The 15029-nt window shown below is 42.6% G+C and overlaps 1 protein-coding gene across 2 annotated transcripts in view; it reads right to left on the bottom strand.

The window, feature by feature from the left end:
• Positions 1–493: 493 nt before the first annotated feature.
• PRRX1 (paired related homeobox 1) overlaps positions 494–15029 on the bottom strand; it is a 70458-nt gene continuing 55922 nt past the window's right edge. The window contains exons 3-5 of one of the 2 annotated variants that reach the window (XM_019741766.3): positions 13040–13221; positions 9171–9242; positions 3701–3837 (exon numbers count right to left, since the gene is read on the bottom strand). In XM_019741766.3, the coding sequence (XP_019597325.1) occupies positions 9188–9242; positions 13040–13221 (237 nt within the window). In that variant the 3' untranslated portion in view covers positions 3701–3837; positions 9171–9187. Of the gene's footprint in view, positions 3838–9170; positions 9243–13039; positions 13222–15029 lie in introns of both variants that reach the window. The other variant, XM_019742563.3, reaches the window with a different exon arrangement.

Raw genomic sequence — 15029 nt, 5'->3', positions numbered from 1 at the left:
AAATCCGATTTTAGTTGGTATGAAAACAGAACCCGTCTCTCCCAATTGGGTTTTCCACCCCCCTCCCAATACCGCACACCCAAGGCCGTGCACAACAAGGGCTTCAGAAATTTTACTTCGTTCTGTCTTTATGCTCAAATAAAAGGCGGTGCTTTATCTGAAATCTGTTTTGTCATCTGATTCCTGGTAGTAGGGATGATAAAGATGTGGGTGAAAAATAGCTAAACGCTCATAAATGTTTCGCCCGACACTTTCCTGTTACGCTAATCAACATCCCCTCTTCCTCCCACTGTTTTCTTTGCTTTTGAGGAACAATAGATTATTTTCCTTTTCAGGGAGCCCTGTATCACACTCTAGGAAAAGTTCTCAGTTTACAAATCTTTCTTACCTTCGCTCTTCTCTGAGTGTAATCATAGATCCAAGCAGGTTTGTTTTTGAAGTTCAAAGAGAAAAGAATCAGCCGACTCAAGCGTATATAAAAAAAGACAACATGTAGTATCCTTCTTTCTTTTTATTGAAAAGGAATCATTTCTATTCTAGCGCAAAACAATGTATATTTTACATCATAAAGCAAGATATAATTTACATATTACATTTCTTATGAGATCTTTATACCCTAAAAGTCATTCCCTTTTTTAGTTGGTCACCTCTTCTGGTTTGATTTAAACTGCCATGTACCCCACAAATCAGCATCATGTTTGGGAGGGATTGGGGACACCACGGACAGATGGTTTGCATGTATTCATCCGTATCTGTATAATGATGGCGAGGGATGGGGGACACCTTTGAACTCAGTGGCCTCCAGGCCCTCTGTTGACACCTGGCTTAAGACCCAGAGGGCTACTCCTGCAAATCACATATGAAACTTCAGCTTATGACTCATTATGATTGAAGGTCAATCATAAATGAGTGCTTGTACTATGGGTATATGTCATGATCAACAGGTTAGGTAATCGATGCTTGGGATATACGGTCACCAACAATGCAAGTTGCTATGGCTGACCAGCACTGGTTACCCCGTGGGATTCCCAGACGTCCCTTGCCTGGACATTGGATAAAACTGCCCCATTGCACCTAGCACTTGGGTTATGGGTTCAGGCTTTTCTCTTCACCACTATAAATGGATGTCAGACAAAAATTTCAGATGACTTTGTTTCACATGACCCTCTATCTCTTGACTCTCTCTTCTAAGATTCCCCTTTCTTAGTAAAATCTTTCCACGTATGATTTCTGTTCCCTGCACTGTAACGCAAATCCGCTTTTAGCCATTCTCCCCAAACTCCAAACTGCAAAAGTTCACCAACTTCTTGGGCTACCCTCAGTTCACAAAGAATGTTTTAATGTGAGGACACATGGTGTGTTTAAAACTCATTAATCCACAGCAGCTAGTGGGGCAAAAGACTTAGTCCAGGGACCCTTGAGGAAGCAAGTAACATGTGTTGTTCAGCCAGCCTATGTGAACCATTCGTTAAGAAATGTTTGAACAGTAGGTGCAAAGAACAGGGAATCAGTTGATGAAAGCAAAATACAGAAGATGGACTTCCTTCTTGTGAGCGAAAGAAGTATAACATCAACATTTGCAGTACATTTTCATATGGGTGGCTGTGTGATTGAAACAACAACTCCGTGAGCTCAGTCCGGTATGCCAAAGGAAGAAATGGTGTGAGCTGAAAGCGCATATTCAACCCCAGATGTCTTGCCCTGTCACTCCAAGTTGGGCATATTAAGCCAAAATCAATCTAAAGCTTTTTAAATAACCGCTAACTAACATTATGAGAACCAAGCTGTCAGGAGGAAAATATAAGTCGAAAGTGTGTCTGTTCTGCATCTTAAATTATTCTTGGGTCCAATGATGTGAGTTTTGAGAGGTCTATAAATATAAACCTAGTTCTCATTCCCAAAAGGTTATGAGTATTTACAGCAAGATTGCATTTCCTTGCTAGAAAACAAGTCTCCCAAGTACCGTATCCTTCCATCACGTTGAATACTTTTATAGTCCCTTTTGTCCCACGGCTACAAAGTGCTGGACATACAGAGGGTACAGGAAAGAACGAAGTAGCAAATGAATAGAGCCTCACAACACCCCTGTGAGGTAGGTAAGTATTGTTAAACCCATTTTTAAAAAAAGGTAAACTGAGGCACCGCATCGTAATGTGGTTTGGTCAAGTCCACCTGACAAGTTACAAAAGCACAGCTGGAAACAAAGAGAAAGAAACATAGAAAGATCCATCCTGGCTCCCAGCCCGAGCCACTCAACTTTATTTCAAAACATTAGGAAATAAAGATAGCCCATAGTTGCCTGTTTGGAAATGTAGACAAACCCTTAAGTCTTCTACCTAAACACGTATCTTTCAGATTTCTGTTGAGTGGAGAAAGGACAGAAGACCAAATGGTTTTCCTTCCTCTCTCTGTCATTCCTGTGATGGAGCAGGTTGTATCTGCCTCCCACCAGAGGGCAGGCTCCAAACTCAAGGACACTCCTAGAGCCTTGGAATCGTTTCTCCTTTATTTAAAGCCCTAATGTGACAATGAGACCCGTTCTCACACAGCTGCCCTATCCATTGCTCTGTGGCCTCCTGGGAATTTTGTGTAGAGCAGAAAGGAAACAAAAGCCTCAATAAAAGGTATCGTCACTGTAGAGAAAAGAACAGTGGAGACGGTGTGAAATTGGCTTTTTGTAGTGTTGGAGAAACTGCAAACTCAAGCTTGCAAGGATATTATATATATATAATATTATATATATATATAAATATATACAGTATATATAGACGTGTGCATCTGACGACCCTTCAGGCACCAAAGAGATGGAGGCCATGCCTTTCACAACACAGTCTTTGTGTTCCGAGAGAAGCTTCTCTCCCTCAAGTGAAAAATATTTCTTCTATCCAATAGCCCATGACAGCAAATCATTCAGAAACAACAAATATCTTTAAGTTAAGATAGCTGATTGTTTGGATGGGGGTGATGGCGACATTATCGGTAGCGTAGAGCTTAGATCGGGCACTTAGAGCTTAGAATCAGCCAGACGCAGCCAATCCCAGCGGATCAGACAGGCCAGGGACCAGATGTGGCCCACAATTGCTTCCCTCCCTCCCCCCCAGTAACTGATGGAAAAACCTTACCATGACCAACAGAGATGGAGACAATGAGCTCATGTCTGGCACAGATTTTTCAGAAAGACTTGGGCTTTTCAGAAGTTGCTAGAGCTTCTACACACAGAAAACTGGGAAGAAGGCTCGGGTAAGGCGCCGAGGGTGACACATGCCAATGAGGAGACAATAGGCAATTATTCTGAATATACACATATATATACACATATATATTCAGAATGATATCTTTGGCTACTGTAGATTTTTTTAAAACCCATACAATCCTGGGGGTGGCTGGGCCGAACTAATGGAAGAAGCTCGGAGTATATTAAGCAAAAGCGCGTGCGTAGGAGGAAAATCAATGAACACACACAGGAAACAAGTGGCACAGGTGTCCCAGAGGGAGGAGGAACGTTTGGTAACTAATTTTCCTTTGGCTCCTCTCCTGCTTTTCTCTGCCATGGTCCCACAATTTTAGTTCTGGTTTTGGTTTGTTTTTTATTATTATTTTGTTTTGTTTTGTTTTCCAGCAGATGAAGAAATGACAGAACAGGATAGGTGTCTTATGGTTTTTGGTTTCTTCTCAGGCCTGTTTAATTATGTTTCTCCTCAGTTGACTGTTGGCACCTGGTTCCTCTGTAAACTATACTCCTTGGCCTTCAGTCTCAGGTTGGCAATGCTGTTGGCCATGTGGATGCCCTGTGTAGGGCTACTGTTGGCACATGTGGCAGAATAAGTAGCCATGGCACTGTAGGGACAAAGGAGAGAGCAGGGAGAATAACAGGCATTAGTTTCACGAAGCTGCAAGTCTGTGCCCCAGATGGGTGCCACTCTCGGGATGGGGGCAGGCAGGGGCGGGTGGGTTGGATGAGACGACCTCTGAGGTCCCTTCAGCCCCCTATTTCCATTGGTTTAAGGCACTTGGAAAAGGGTGGCGGTGTTTTTGGAGGGCAGGGGAGAGCAGTGGAGAGTGGGATGAGGCAGGGGACAGGTACTTGCTGTGTGGGATCAGGGCGTACTGATTAATTGCTGGGGTGAGAGAAGAAAGCTGCGTCTGTTGAATAGCAGTTGTTTCACCCACTGACCAGTTAAAACAGTACTTGATCCCTCTTTCTGCCTACATCCCTGGCCTGGGGGAGTAGTTAGGAAGAGAAGGAGGCATTTGAAAAGAAACATGTGCCTCCCTCGCTCTAAGGAAGCTGACTTTAATTCTAACACATCTTGGATAATCGGGTAATACCATCTTAAGCAATGTACTTGGAGAACCAGTTAAACAACCCAAGATGACTTCTCTGCTGTTCTTGGTTGGTAGTACCAAGCATTGCCAAGTTGGAAGGCTCCCATACTTATTGGCCTTGATTTGATAACTTCTCAAAAGGACTTGAGTAGCCCTGTGTACTGCCTTTTGGGTCAGTTAGTTTGGAAATGTTGAAATCGAGAGAACCTAGCAAAGTCTTCCGTGTCAGGAATCCTAACCTGTTTCTAGCTGTCCGTATCGCTGAGAAAAACCTGAAGTTTTGTTTGTCATTGTCAGCGATGTTAATTAAGACCTGGGAATACCACTGGGCAGAAATTTGCAATTGGTGGTTTACTGTTAATTGCATCCATACATTTCTTTGAAAGGAAAAAAGTAAGTAATGGTTTCTTAGACTTGGACGCAAATTATCCATTGCGGTATGTAAACAGTTAAAAGGGAACTCATTTTAATTAAATGAAAATGTTTCTAGTTGTTTCCAAGATTAGCAGAATCGCTTTCAACTGAGGGCTGGAATGAGACAGACTTATAAATGGAATGCCATGTGCTCTTCCATTGCTTGCATTCCAGTGCAATTTTGTCAGCCACACAGGAGTTTGTGGTTTTGGGGGAATCAAGTGACAGACCAGAAAAAGAGAAAACTAAAGCTACTCTACACATACAGAGGCTATATCATTAGCACTTATTTGGGACACCACATAGTCAAGACGTAAAGACCTACAATAGCCTATTTCAGCCCAGTTATTAGCAATTAACCCAGGAAAATTAGGTTAAAGAAATACAATATAATTAGTCCCACATCACTAGGTCTTTCCAGAAATATCCATCCTTAGTTTAAAATCCGTGTGTGTGTGTGTGTGTGTATGTGTATCTTATGGCAGAAGGAAGAAGACTCAGAAGGGTTTCAGAAGATTCTTACATTCTTCTATGTCGTTTTTGCCTGCCTGACTCCCACTCATTTCTGGTCGAGGATCGTAACTTCCAGCACAGAGTCAGATGCTCCTACAGCACCTGTGCTGTTCCTTCTGGAACCTATTCCAGTTCCCCAAGCTCCATAGGTGAGACACCACATCTGCCTCATTCAGCACTGTCTCCCCCGGCACTGAAGAAAGCATCTAGCGACTAGATAAATAACTGAGCAATATCTAGATACAGCACGATTAAACTAACTCCAGCTCAATGTCATTTTTCTCTGTCATCCTGCTGTAAGTAATGATGTCTTAAAATATTTTACCAGTATGCTTGTATCCTTAGGAGCTAGTCCTTCCTGTTAATTTGGCTATCTTCATAGAATAAGCAAAATCAGAAGGGACATGACAAAAGCAGGGGCTGATGATTATGGCATATTCTTAAATTCATCAAAAGTAAAAAAAAAATAAAATAAAATAAAATGAACGACTACCAGCGCTGATTAGACTTATAGACTAGATTATCAGTTCTACCACTGTCTATCAGACACAGAGGCAGAAAGAGTCCCCAGTTAAGGCAGGTTTCAATGAAGAGTGAGATAAATGGTCAGAACAACCCATTAAATGAAACAAGTTTCTTTTTTTTTTACAACGTACCAAGAAATTTCACTTATTTTCCATACCCACATACACATAATCATTGAATAACTATATGAATTGTGTGCTTCCATTCAAGACCCTGTCAGAAATAAATGCAACTCCGTATTCCTATACTCAAGAAATTTCTAGGATACACTGAGATCTAAGATTTCAAAGAAATTGAAGATGTAAGTAGGTAAGAAAAGAGACCATTGGATTTGGGAAGTGCACCTAAGTTCTAGATCATGAAGTCAACCAAATCAGCCTTTCTCAACCAGGTTTCTGTGAGAGAATTAAACCCTAAGATGGTACATAGTACCATTTTAAATGCATATGAGAGAAGCTGCAATTGTGAGTTAGCTGTAGTATTTGTTAAGTACTGAGAATGAAAATGAATGGCTTCTGGAAACCGTCGACTAAAACTCATGAGAGCATAAAGAATACAATTCTCTTATGACAAATTGTAGATTGTCATGGAGTGTTGTGCTTTTAAGCACTTGGTCTAATTTTCTGAAGGCTATGTTTCATCCTTTGAGATTCTGGATAAGCAAACTCCTATTTAATAGAGATTCTCTCATTTTCTAATGAGCAAAGATGTGGACCCTTTTTCCTTGGCAGACAAAGGGAATTAGAACCTTGGGGGACATAGTTTACTGAAGATGCTGTTACTGTTTTCTAGAAATGTCTACTATAGTTGTGATTTCAATTTTATCTATTGTAGAGCCATTTTGTAGTAGTTACTGTGTAGTTTACTAATATCATCCTCTATACTAGTCTGAAGACTTACTATGGTAACACATTTCTTGGAAATACTGAGATTCTCTCTCCAATACAGGCTGGATATTAATATCCAATTGAGATGGATCTTGATCCATTTCCATCTCAAAACAAAATTAGGGGAAATTTGGGTTCTATTTTGCACAGGAGATTGGATTTTCACTGAGGTATTTTCCCTGAAGTGGCAGCCTGTTACAGAGTTGAGAATAGCACCCTGTCTGATTATACTGTGGGCTGTTACAAGGACACCACTATATAAGGACACCCTGGCAATGCCTTGTAGGACGTCCTCAAGCTAGGGGGCCTTGAGAATAAAAAAAGCAGTTGATATTCATGAGTGAGTTTTGCAATTCCCTAGGAGCTTGGTAAGTGATAACATTTTCACTTGAGAAATGTTCAGGAAAGTTATAGACTCTCAAAACTTGATCTAAATTATCCCAGCATCGGATAGTCATAAGATACAAAATAAAACAACAGAGACAATCTTAACGTACAGCATCTTAACAAATGTTTAGACTATCTGACTCTACAAGTGAGATTTTGTGCACATACTAGAGAATTATGAATCTGTTTTCCCCAAGTAGTTTGACATAAACCAATGAAGGCAATAAGCTCTCTTCAACCAAATTTATAGGACCGTTCAAACCATGTCAAGTGACCAGGTCACCACTCCTTCTGATACAGGATGAAGCTTTCTGGGATGAAAAGGTGAGATTGAAACTAAGTGACCGGTATAGAGTAAGCAGGTGATAAGACCCAGAGCCCACTGACTGAGCCCCAGATATCCTGCCCACTGGTCTTGCTTTGTGAGTTAGAACCACCTACATCCTCTAACAGGATGCCATCATGACGTGACTTCTGGGACTGGATTCACAGAGGTTGGCTAAAGCAACATTTCTATTTCATTTTTAAGAATGAGAAGTTCTTTGTGTCAAGAAACTACACTGGCGAATAAAGAGCCCTGAAGAATTCTAGACGAAAAAGAAATGCTCCTGTCCCATCCGTGGATGCAACAAGTCTGCAATGAGACTGGCATAGAGCTGGTACACTGACGTAAGCTTGACATTTTTCTCCCTCCTTCTCTGGAGACGCCTAACAGCTGGAGCGCAGCCCTAGGCAGCAGAATGCTGGCCACCAGCAGGCTTCCAGTTTGGCTTTCATAGGGGACAAATCATTTTTGATCATTTCAACCTCTCCTGAAATGATCAGGAGAGGTTGTGGGGAAGAGAGTGTTAGAAGGACTGCCAAACACCGACGAAGTATGGTGAACACTGTTCAGGGAATAATTTGAAAGCCAGGAAACATGGGCAGCTGCCCCTCTTTCTGATCACCCACGAAGTCCCACAAATCACAAAACAACTGAGGAGAGCGGGGGGCACAATGAAACGTGACTCAGTTTTCAACCCCACCGTTGTTTTCTATGTGGCCCCTTTGGACAAACGATGACCCTGTTGAAAATCCCACCCCACACACACATCTGCCAGGCCGAGAAGTCTGTGAGCTCCCTGAGAACCTAGGGATTCCTAGCTCAGGATTTTCCCAAAGGCTGTGCAGCTCAAGGCTTTCACGACTCTGTCTGTGACGTGGAAAGGTTGGAGACCGTCTCTTAGGTTTGTTCCTCTGTCAGTGCAAGAATAATGGAGGTGTACTTGCTTCGTCTAAGAAAATTCAATACAAGTTTTCTTAGGGAAATTTACTTTTAAAGAGAGACACCCATAAATCCTTTTGGAAGTGATCCTTTGTGATTTAGAGAATCATTCCTCACTTCTGTTTTTAAAATTCAGAATTATTATTTTTTTTTAAATGTATATTCAGCTCTTACAGCAGACACACTTGGACCTCATTTCACTGGTAAGCCTTCGTGTACACTGCGTGTTCAGTGATGCTTCTGCCATTTTTAACTTTTCTTTCTACAGGTGTCCTATATAGGGAGCCTTGCATCCTCCTAGTGTCTCAACGATTTTTGTATTTCTTTTTTGAAACGCACATTGCCAACCTATCGGTTCCAAACGCCCCTGGGAGATACGTAGTAGGAGAACCTTCCCAGCTCCATCTCAGATACGAGGCTCCATTGGGGGTGGATGACCCAACTGGCCCAAGAGAAGAATGTAGTTCCTCTGACCTCTGCCCCATACCTCACAGTCATCGAAAGCCTCACTATTCAGAGTATGTACCAAGTGGCAGCAGCGTGGGTCACCTGGGGGCACGGAGATGCAGATCAAGTTGTGCCCCCAACTTACTGAAGCCGAGTCTGCATTGCAACACACTGCCTGGGGGTCTATATGTGCAGTCATCTCTGAGGCACCCTCCTCTAGGCTGGCCCATGACCCTGAATTTTATGGATCCATCGTTTGCAACTCTGGTTGGTTTCCAATGGCATTCCCCACTCAAGGACTTCCCTGCTTTCATTTCTAGGTCTGCAAGCCCCACTTTCTTGAACACACTTATTTCCCACTTAAACCCTACCCCAGCAGCCGCCCCCTCCCCCCTCTGACAAGTTACCTTTTCAGTGTCTTCCGTTAGAATCCGTTATGAAGCCCCTCGTGTAAACAACATCTTGGGAGGGACGAGGATCTATTTTTGAAAGTGTGAAAGGGAGAAATGAGCCAAATGCGTTCAGCAGATGTCAGGCATACCGTGACCATGATCAAATGAGGGGCGGCGTTTAGGGCAGGGGAACTGTGGGCAAGGAGAGCTGGCCTCCCTGTCACTTGTCATCCGTTTTCTTGGAAGCCCAGCCCTCCCTCTGGGAATGGTGCTCCAAACTGAGACTGCAGAGCCAGGCTATTCTCTCTCTAGCTCTCGTAGGAAAGGGTATCTCTGGGGAAAGGGTTTTAGACTCCTTCCTTTACAAGAACAGTCAGAAGACCAGGGCTTGGTTAATTAGCGCTACCCAAGAGGCAAAGTGTGAGTCTTCCTAATGCGGGTGGTGTGTGCTTTCATTCACCTAAGGAAAACCCTTCTGAGCTAAGCAGTGGGCGTGCGTGCCAAACACAAGCTTCCTTCCACTGGCTCCAGAGAGATAAAGAAGACACCTGCCAGGACAGGAGTGCCCGTGTTAGGGGATGCCCTGCTCCTTCTGGTAACTCAGTTGCCTGCCTTATGTCATCACCTCCAACACATTCAAGTGCACAAACGAGGTCATGATATTTTAAAAATAGCATCGTGAACCATATGTCCCAGTTTGCCAGGGACAATCCCAGTTTAATGCCTGTTGTTCTCGTGTTATTATTAATAGCACTCCCCTTTCACTCTCAAAAGTGTCCCAGTTTGGATGATAAATTATACAGCCACCACGATGGCTATGAAAGACACCCAGAAAAAAAATGTGTTGGCTATGTCCCATCCCATAATTCTGACCATATGCACACAATTGCTCTGAGTCTTGGTTTTCTCCTCTCTTCTTGCACGGGAGAGCTGTGGAAGTCAGCAAACTGTGCTGTCTGGCAAAAACGTCCACTCAATGTCCCTGGGTTGCATGACCAAGCCACATCCGTCACCCCAAGGGCACGTCCACACACCTCAGAAGGTGGACCTCAGCTGCAGGCATGCGTCACTGATCTGAGACCAACCCTGAATCCAAAAGGCATGTTTACTACTTTCCCAGTCTTATATGCTTTACTATTTTCAATATGACATAAGGTCTAATTTGAATGAAAATATGGCCATGTTGGACAGAAACAGGGATCACTGGGTCTAATTCTGCTTGCCGAAGGCTGAAACGTGGGCAAGTGTTCAGTCTCTTCTTTGGCACCAGAGCAAGGACAGAGCTACCACACAGGAGCGTTCCAAGAATTAACCAAGAGAAATGCCTTTTAATGAATGTCACATGTGAGATAACTAACTTGACAGAGTAGTACCAACAGAAATAGCGAGTTATTTTCCATAATACAACAGGTCTATCATTTCCTTTGCTTTCCATCACTTGTTTTTCTTTCATATTTCCTTAACAAGGCTTCTATTTCCTGCCAAGCTTCAAAAATGTGAAATCATAAAGTATTTTGGTTCTAAACATAGAAGAAAAATCTCCGAGTAACAGAATAGCTTTTTGCCACTTTTAGAAATTAACCAAAATAGAAACACTTCAGTCAACATTGGGTCAAAAACATTATTATTGATTAAATTACTGCTTTAAACCATCATTTTTCTACTTATATTTGGAGATTAACTTATTCTTCATACAGAATATGAACAATCAGAGTCTATGAATTTTTTAATTATAATTTTTTTTACAAACTCTGTATCTAAGAGAGAAATGATATACAAGTATACCATGAAATGAGTAAAACGTACTAGATTATATAATTTTAAGTGACAAAGAGCAGAATACAAAATAATATGTACACTACATCTACACTATATAAAATACTGAACTCTAATTGCAAAAATAAACAAACTAGTTATGTCAAGATGGTGGAATTATGAGCGTTTTTTAAAAATGTATCTAGGATTTCTACATAATCTTTCAAATTAAAATCGAACATTTCCCTCCAAAGAGGCAAACATAAATTGCATGTAAATAATTTCAGTTAGATGCCCATATGCAAAAAAATTATATGATGCAGGCACTGGGGCTTGAACTTCTGCTGAGGTCCAGGGAATCTAACACAGTAGAAATTCAGGAAGACTTTCACCCCCACACGTGCAGTGTACTGCCCTCAGCCTCTCACTAGTAAGCACCACTTGACAGCCCTCTGGATTGTTTAGAGCTGGTGTGAAAAGTTCCTAGCTAGGACCCAGGCAGAAGAGGGAGCAATACTTTCTGGTTGGGACCAAACTCAAACCCGAGACCTTGATACATCAAGCTTGGAACCACATCCATTTCACGAGCCATTCAGTGAGGCTAGGAACTATCGATATTTGTCAGAGAAACAAAGCGGTCTTCCACGTATTTAAAATATTAAAAAAGAGGTGATTTCACAATGGTCTTCAAAATGCATCTTTCGTGAATTCTACGGGAGAGGCGTCTACATTTTTCAATAGTACACAGAGATATGACTAAGCTTTTGAAATCAGCAAGGCATACCACGTTTGAGAGCAGTAAGAATTTCCAGTTTCCTATGCATGGTGTCTCTACATACTAAGACCAAAGTAATTCAGGCTAATTTCACCATTTGAGGAGGGGTGTTTAAAAGAGCTTCCAAATGCACTGATCGTGTTTCTTTCAAGGAACCGATTGGGAACAGACAGACCATTTAGGTGAGGCCTTTTGCTTTGATAGAGTGATCAATGTTTGAAAAGTATTTGCATTTCACAGCTGTGCCATTTCACATCAGCAGGTGAGCTCCAACTGGGGGATAATCTCCTATAATTAATTTCAAACATCTCCTTAACCCATTAGTTAACCTTAACAGTAAAAAGTTAACCAAAACATAATCAATGAGTTTGTAACAAGCTCTCTCTCCACTGCAAACAGCCAGAGAGAACACATAGCCTTGACATGGTTTCTAGGAGTATTCAGATTTAGGTTCAAATAAAGGCACTTTAGACTGAGGACAATGCATTAGGCAGTGGTGACTTGGCTTCCCTCTGGCACTAACCTAGAGTTTCTGAACAGCATAGTCAATGGAGGTTAAAAGCCTCTCCGAGACATTGAAATAGTACTCTGCTATTTGCTTCTTTAAGTTTTTTCACCTTTTAACTATAAGTTTAGTGTCAATTATACATTGTTTTTATATGTTCAAAAAACCCACACAAATAAACTGATCCCCAAAGAACTTCAGAGAAGCAGATAAGATTTAGCAATAGAATAGGAAGGCATTTTGGATCGGAAGACATCCCCACCTACTAACAGAGAACTGTGGCTGTGAAAGTGATCAGAATGGTCTTGGATTTTCTTTCCTTCTCTCTCTGTCTCTGCTTCTCTCCATTCTTTCCTCCCTCTCTCCTTCCCTCCCTCCCTCCCTTCTTTCCTTCCTTTTTTTTCATTTAAAATCAGTTTCACTGTGAAGTTTGCCTGTGGTCTTACACCTCAAGCCTTACAAATTAAATGACTACTTGAGCATAGTTAAATAAAGCTATCTGGAATTTGGAAAAGGAGTAAAGTTTTGTTCCAGAATGGTTGCAAGAGGGACTCTGAGCATAGCTTAAGAATCTTTTCTTTTAGAACCTTTCCCAGCTTGGAAACCTTTGCATGAGTTCCTGAGTCCAAGAGGTGATTGCTGGTGGCCTGCCCCTCTGTCTTCTGCCCCAACCCTGCTCCTGGGGCAACTAGTAATTCTGTGAAAACTCTGGGGAAGTCAGCAAGTTGAACGTCTCTGAAGAGGTTAACCCAGTAAGAAATGTCAGCAGCTGCACAAGCAGCTTTGAACGTGACCGACCGCTGAGAAACATGTGGAAGTGGAGCAAGGGAGAATGGGCCAGTCATTCACCTGTACGGAGAGGCCGTCCCCCAGGAGAGATAATCGGTGGGTCTTGGAGCAGGACGAGGCACGATGGGCTGCTCCACGGCAGTCACATCTCCTGAGTAGGATTTGAGGAGGGAAGCGTTTTTATTGGCCAGCATGGCTCTCTCGTTCCTGCGGAATTTGGCTCTTCGGTTCTGAAACCACACCTGGAAGATTGTTGGGAGGAGAGAAGGGCATGAGGAGGGAGAGGAAAAACAAACAAGAGGCGGTTACATGAAATGAAGTCCTCATTGATTTTACTGTACAATGCCTTCCCGAGGAAGATGGAGGGCAGGTATGGAATTCTACAGAGAACAAGAGAAATACGCCATGATCCTCCGCTGGTGGGCCATGTGCGAGAGATCTTATAACAGGGCCAGGGGGTGGCACTTCCAGTCATCAAGACTCCAGAGGTAAAATCCATGACTAACCCATGCGAGAGCAAAACATGGTGTATTATCCCTGTTGTAATTGCAGTCAAGGAAAAGAAGAAAAAATCTCCTTAGACTTCTGCCTCAGAGACAATGACATTTTGTTTGTTTGTTTGTTTGTTTTCAAAGTCCTTTGAAAGACAGAAACCTCATGTGCTTTCATAATGCTGATGGGATATATAAAGAAAATTCTCCATCTTCCCAAAAGTAGACCTTGCGACAAGACTTTACAAAGCAGATGGTGTAGTCGGGAGGTGCAAGGAACACAGGGGAGAGTGAGGAAGTAGCGGAGAAGAAAAATGACCGCTAAAGAGAGTGCTAAGTCCGCTCCCCTGTGGAGGCCTAGCCCCACGGGATGGACTCATGCAGGACACACCCTCCCACGAGGGGGAGCGAGCTGAGGATTTGTACGCTGGCTCCTGAAGTTCTAGAAACTTGTAAAACGGAAATGAAGATATTAAAGTTTGGAAGTTGAATGGAGTACATTCCAAGGTAGGGTTCCAGGGATATGAATGCCGCTGCCATCGTCACTGGCTACAGCTAATAATACATCTACCATTTATTAAGTGCTCCTAGGGCTAGGAACTTATGTGAGCCTGTCCCATACATTGTTTCTAGTTACCACGACCATTCCATATATTGGGTTTTGTTATTTCTGTTTTAGAATTGAAGAAACAGATTTCATGAGATCATGGAATCTGTTGACGTTCACACAAATAATAAGTGGCGGAGTTTTTGAGCTCAAGAACATCTGACTCAGGAGCCTACAATTCTTCCAGATAGCCATGGAGTTTTATTCACTCATTTACTCATTCTAGAAATCTCTACGGAGTGCTTGCTGTGTTGAAGACTCTGTGCTAAATGCTGGGAACAGAGAGATGCAATTCTGCTTGTAAGCAGCTCAGACTATTAAAAGATGACTGATATGCAAATTTGGAAAACTGCAAAGTAAGAGTTTTAGGTGCAATTATAGAAATGCATGACAAGGAATGAGAGAAAGAAATTCTAGGGCGTAGACTGGGACAGCTGCACAGCTCCAGGGGGCAACATTTATAGAAAATCCCCTGGGTTCGGCGCCCCGTGGAAGGCACGGGGGGACATCAGTGAAGGCAGAGTCTGGACACCACTTTCCTGGCTTTGCAGACGCCAAGCTCATTGTTTCTACTGTTCCCTTCCCATTGCTACTAGAGTTATCATGTTAAGTGCATATGTAATTGTGCCCTGCTATATATCATCCATGGGCTCCCCGTCACTCACCAAATGAAACCACAATGTCTTACCATAGAACAAAGACTGGTCAGGAATGAGCTCTTTGTCCACCAATCCAGCCACATCCGGCATCACTTGGACCTCGTGCCCTGGCCCTCTAGCCTTCCAACTCCTGCCCGGGCTCAAGACTATCTCGGGATTTGGTTGTTTCCCACCTACATATATTCACACCAAATCCTCCCCCTGCCTGTGAAATTCTTCCTCTCTGCCCAGGTATCAAAAGACATGTTTTTCAAGATTCAACTTGAACATTACCTCCTTCGTGAAATGCTGTC

This window comes from Rhinolophus sinicus, chromosome 11 (genome assembly GCF_057876585.1).
Source record: "Rhinolophus sinicus isolate RSI-liver-muscle chromosome 11, RSI-T2T, whole genome shotgun sequence".
Classification (NCBI taxonomy): Eukaryota; Metazoa; Chordata; class Mammalia; order Chiroptera; family Rhinolophidae; genus Rhinolophus; species Rhinolophus sinicus.
Note: the sequence above shows the minus strand (reverse complement) of the source record. Positions and strands in the feature narration are given on the sequence as shown.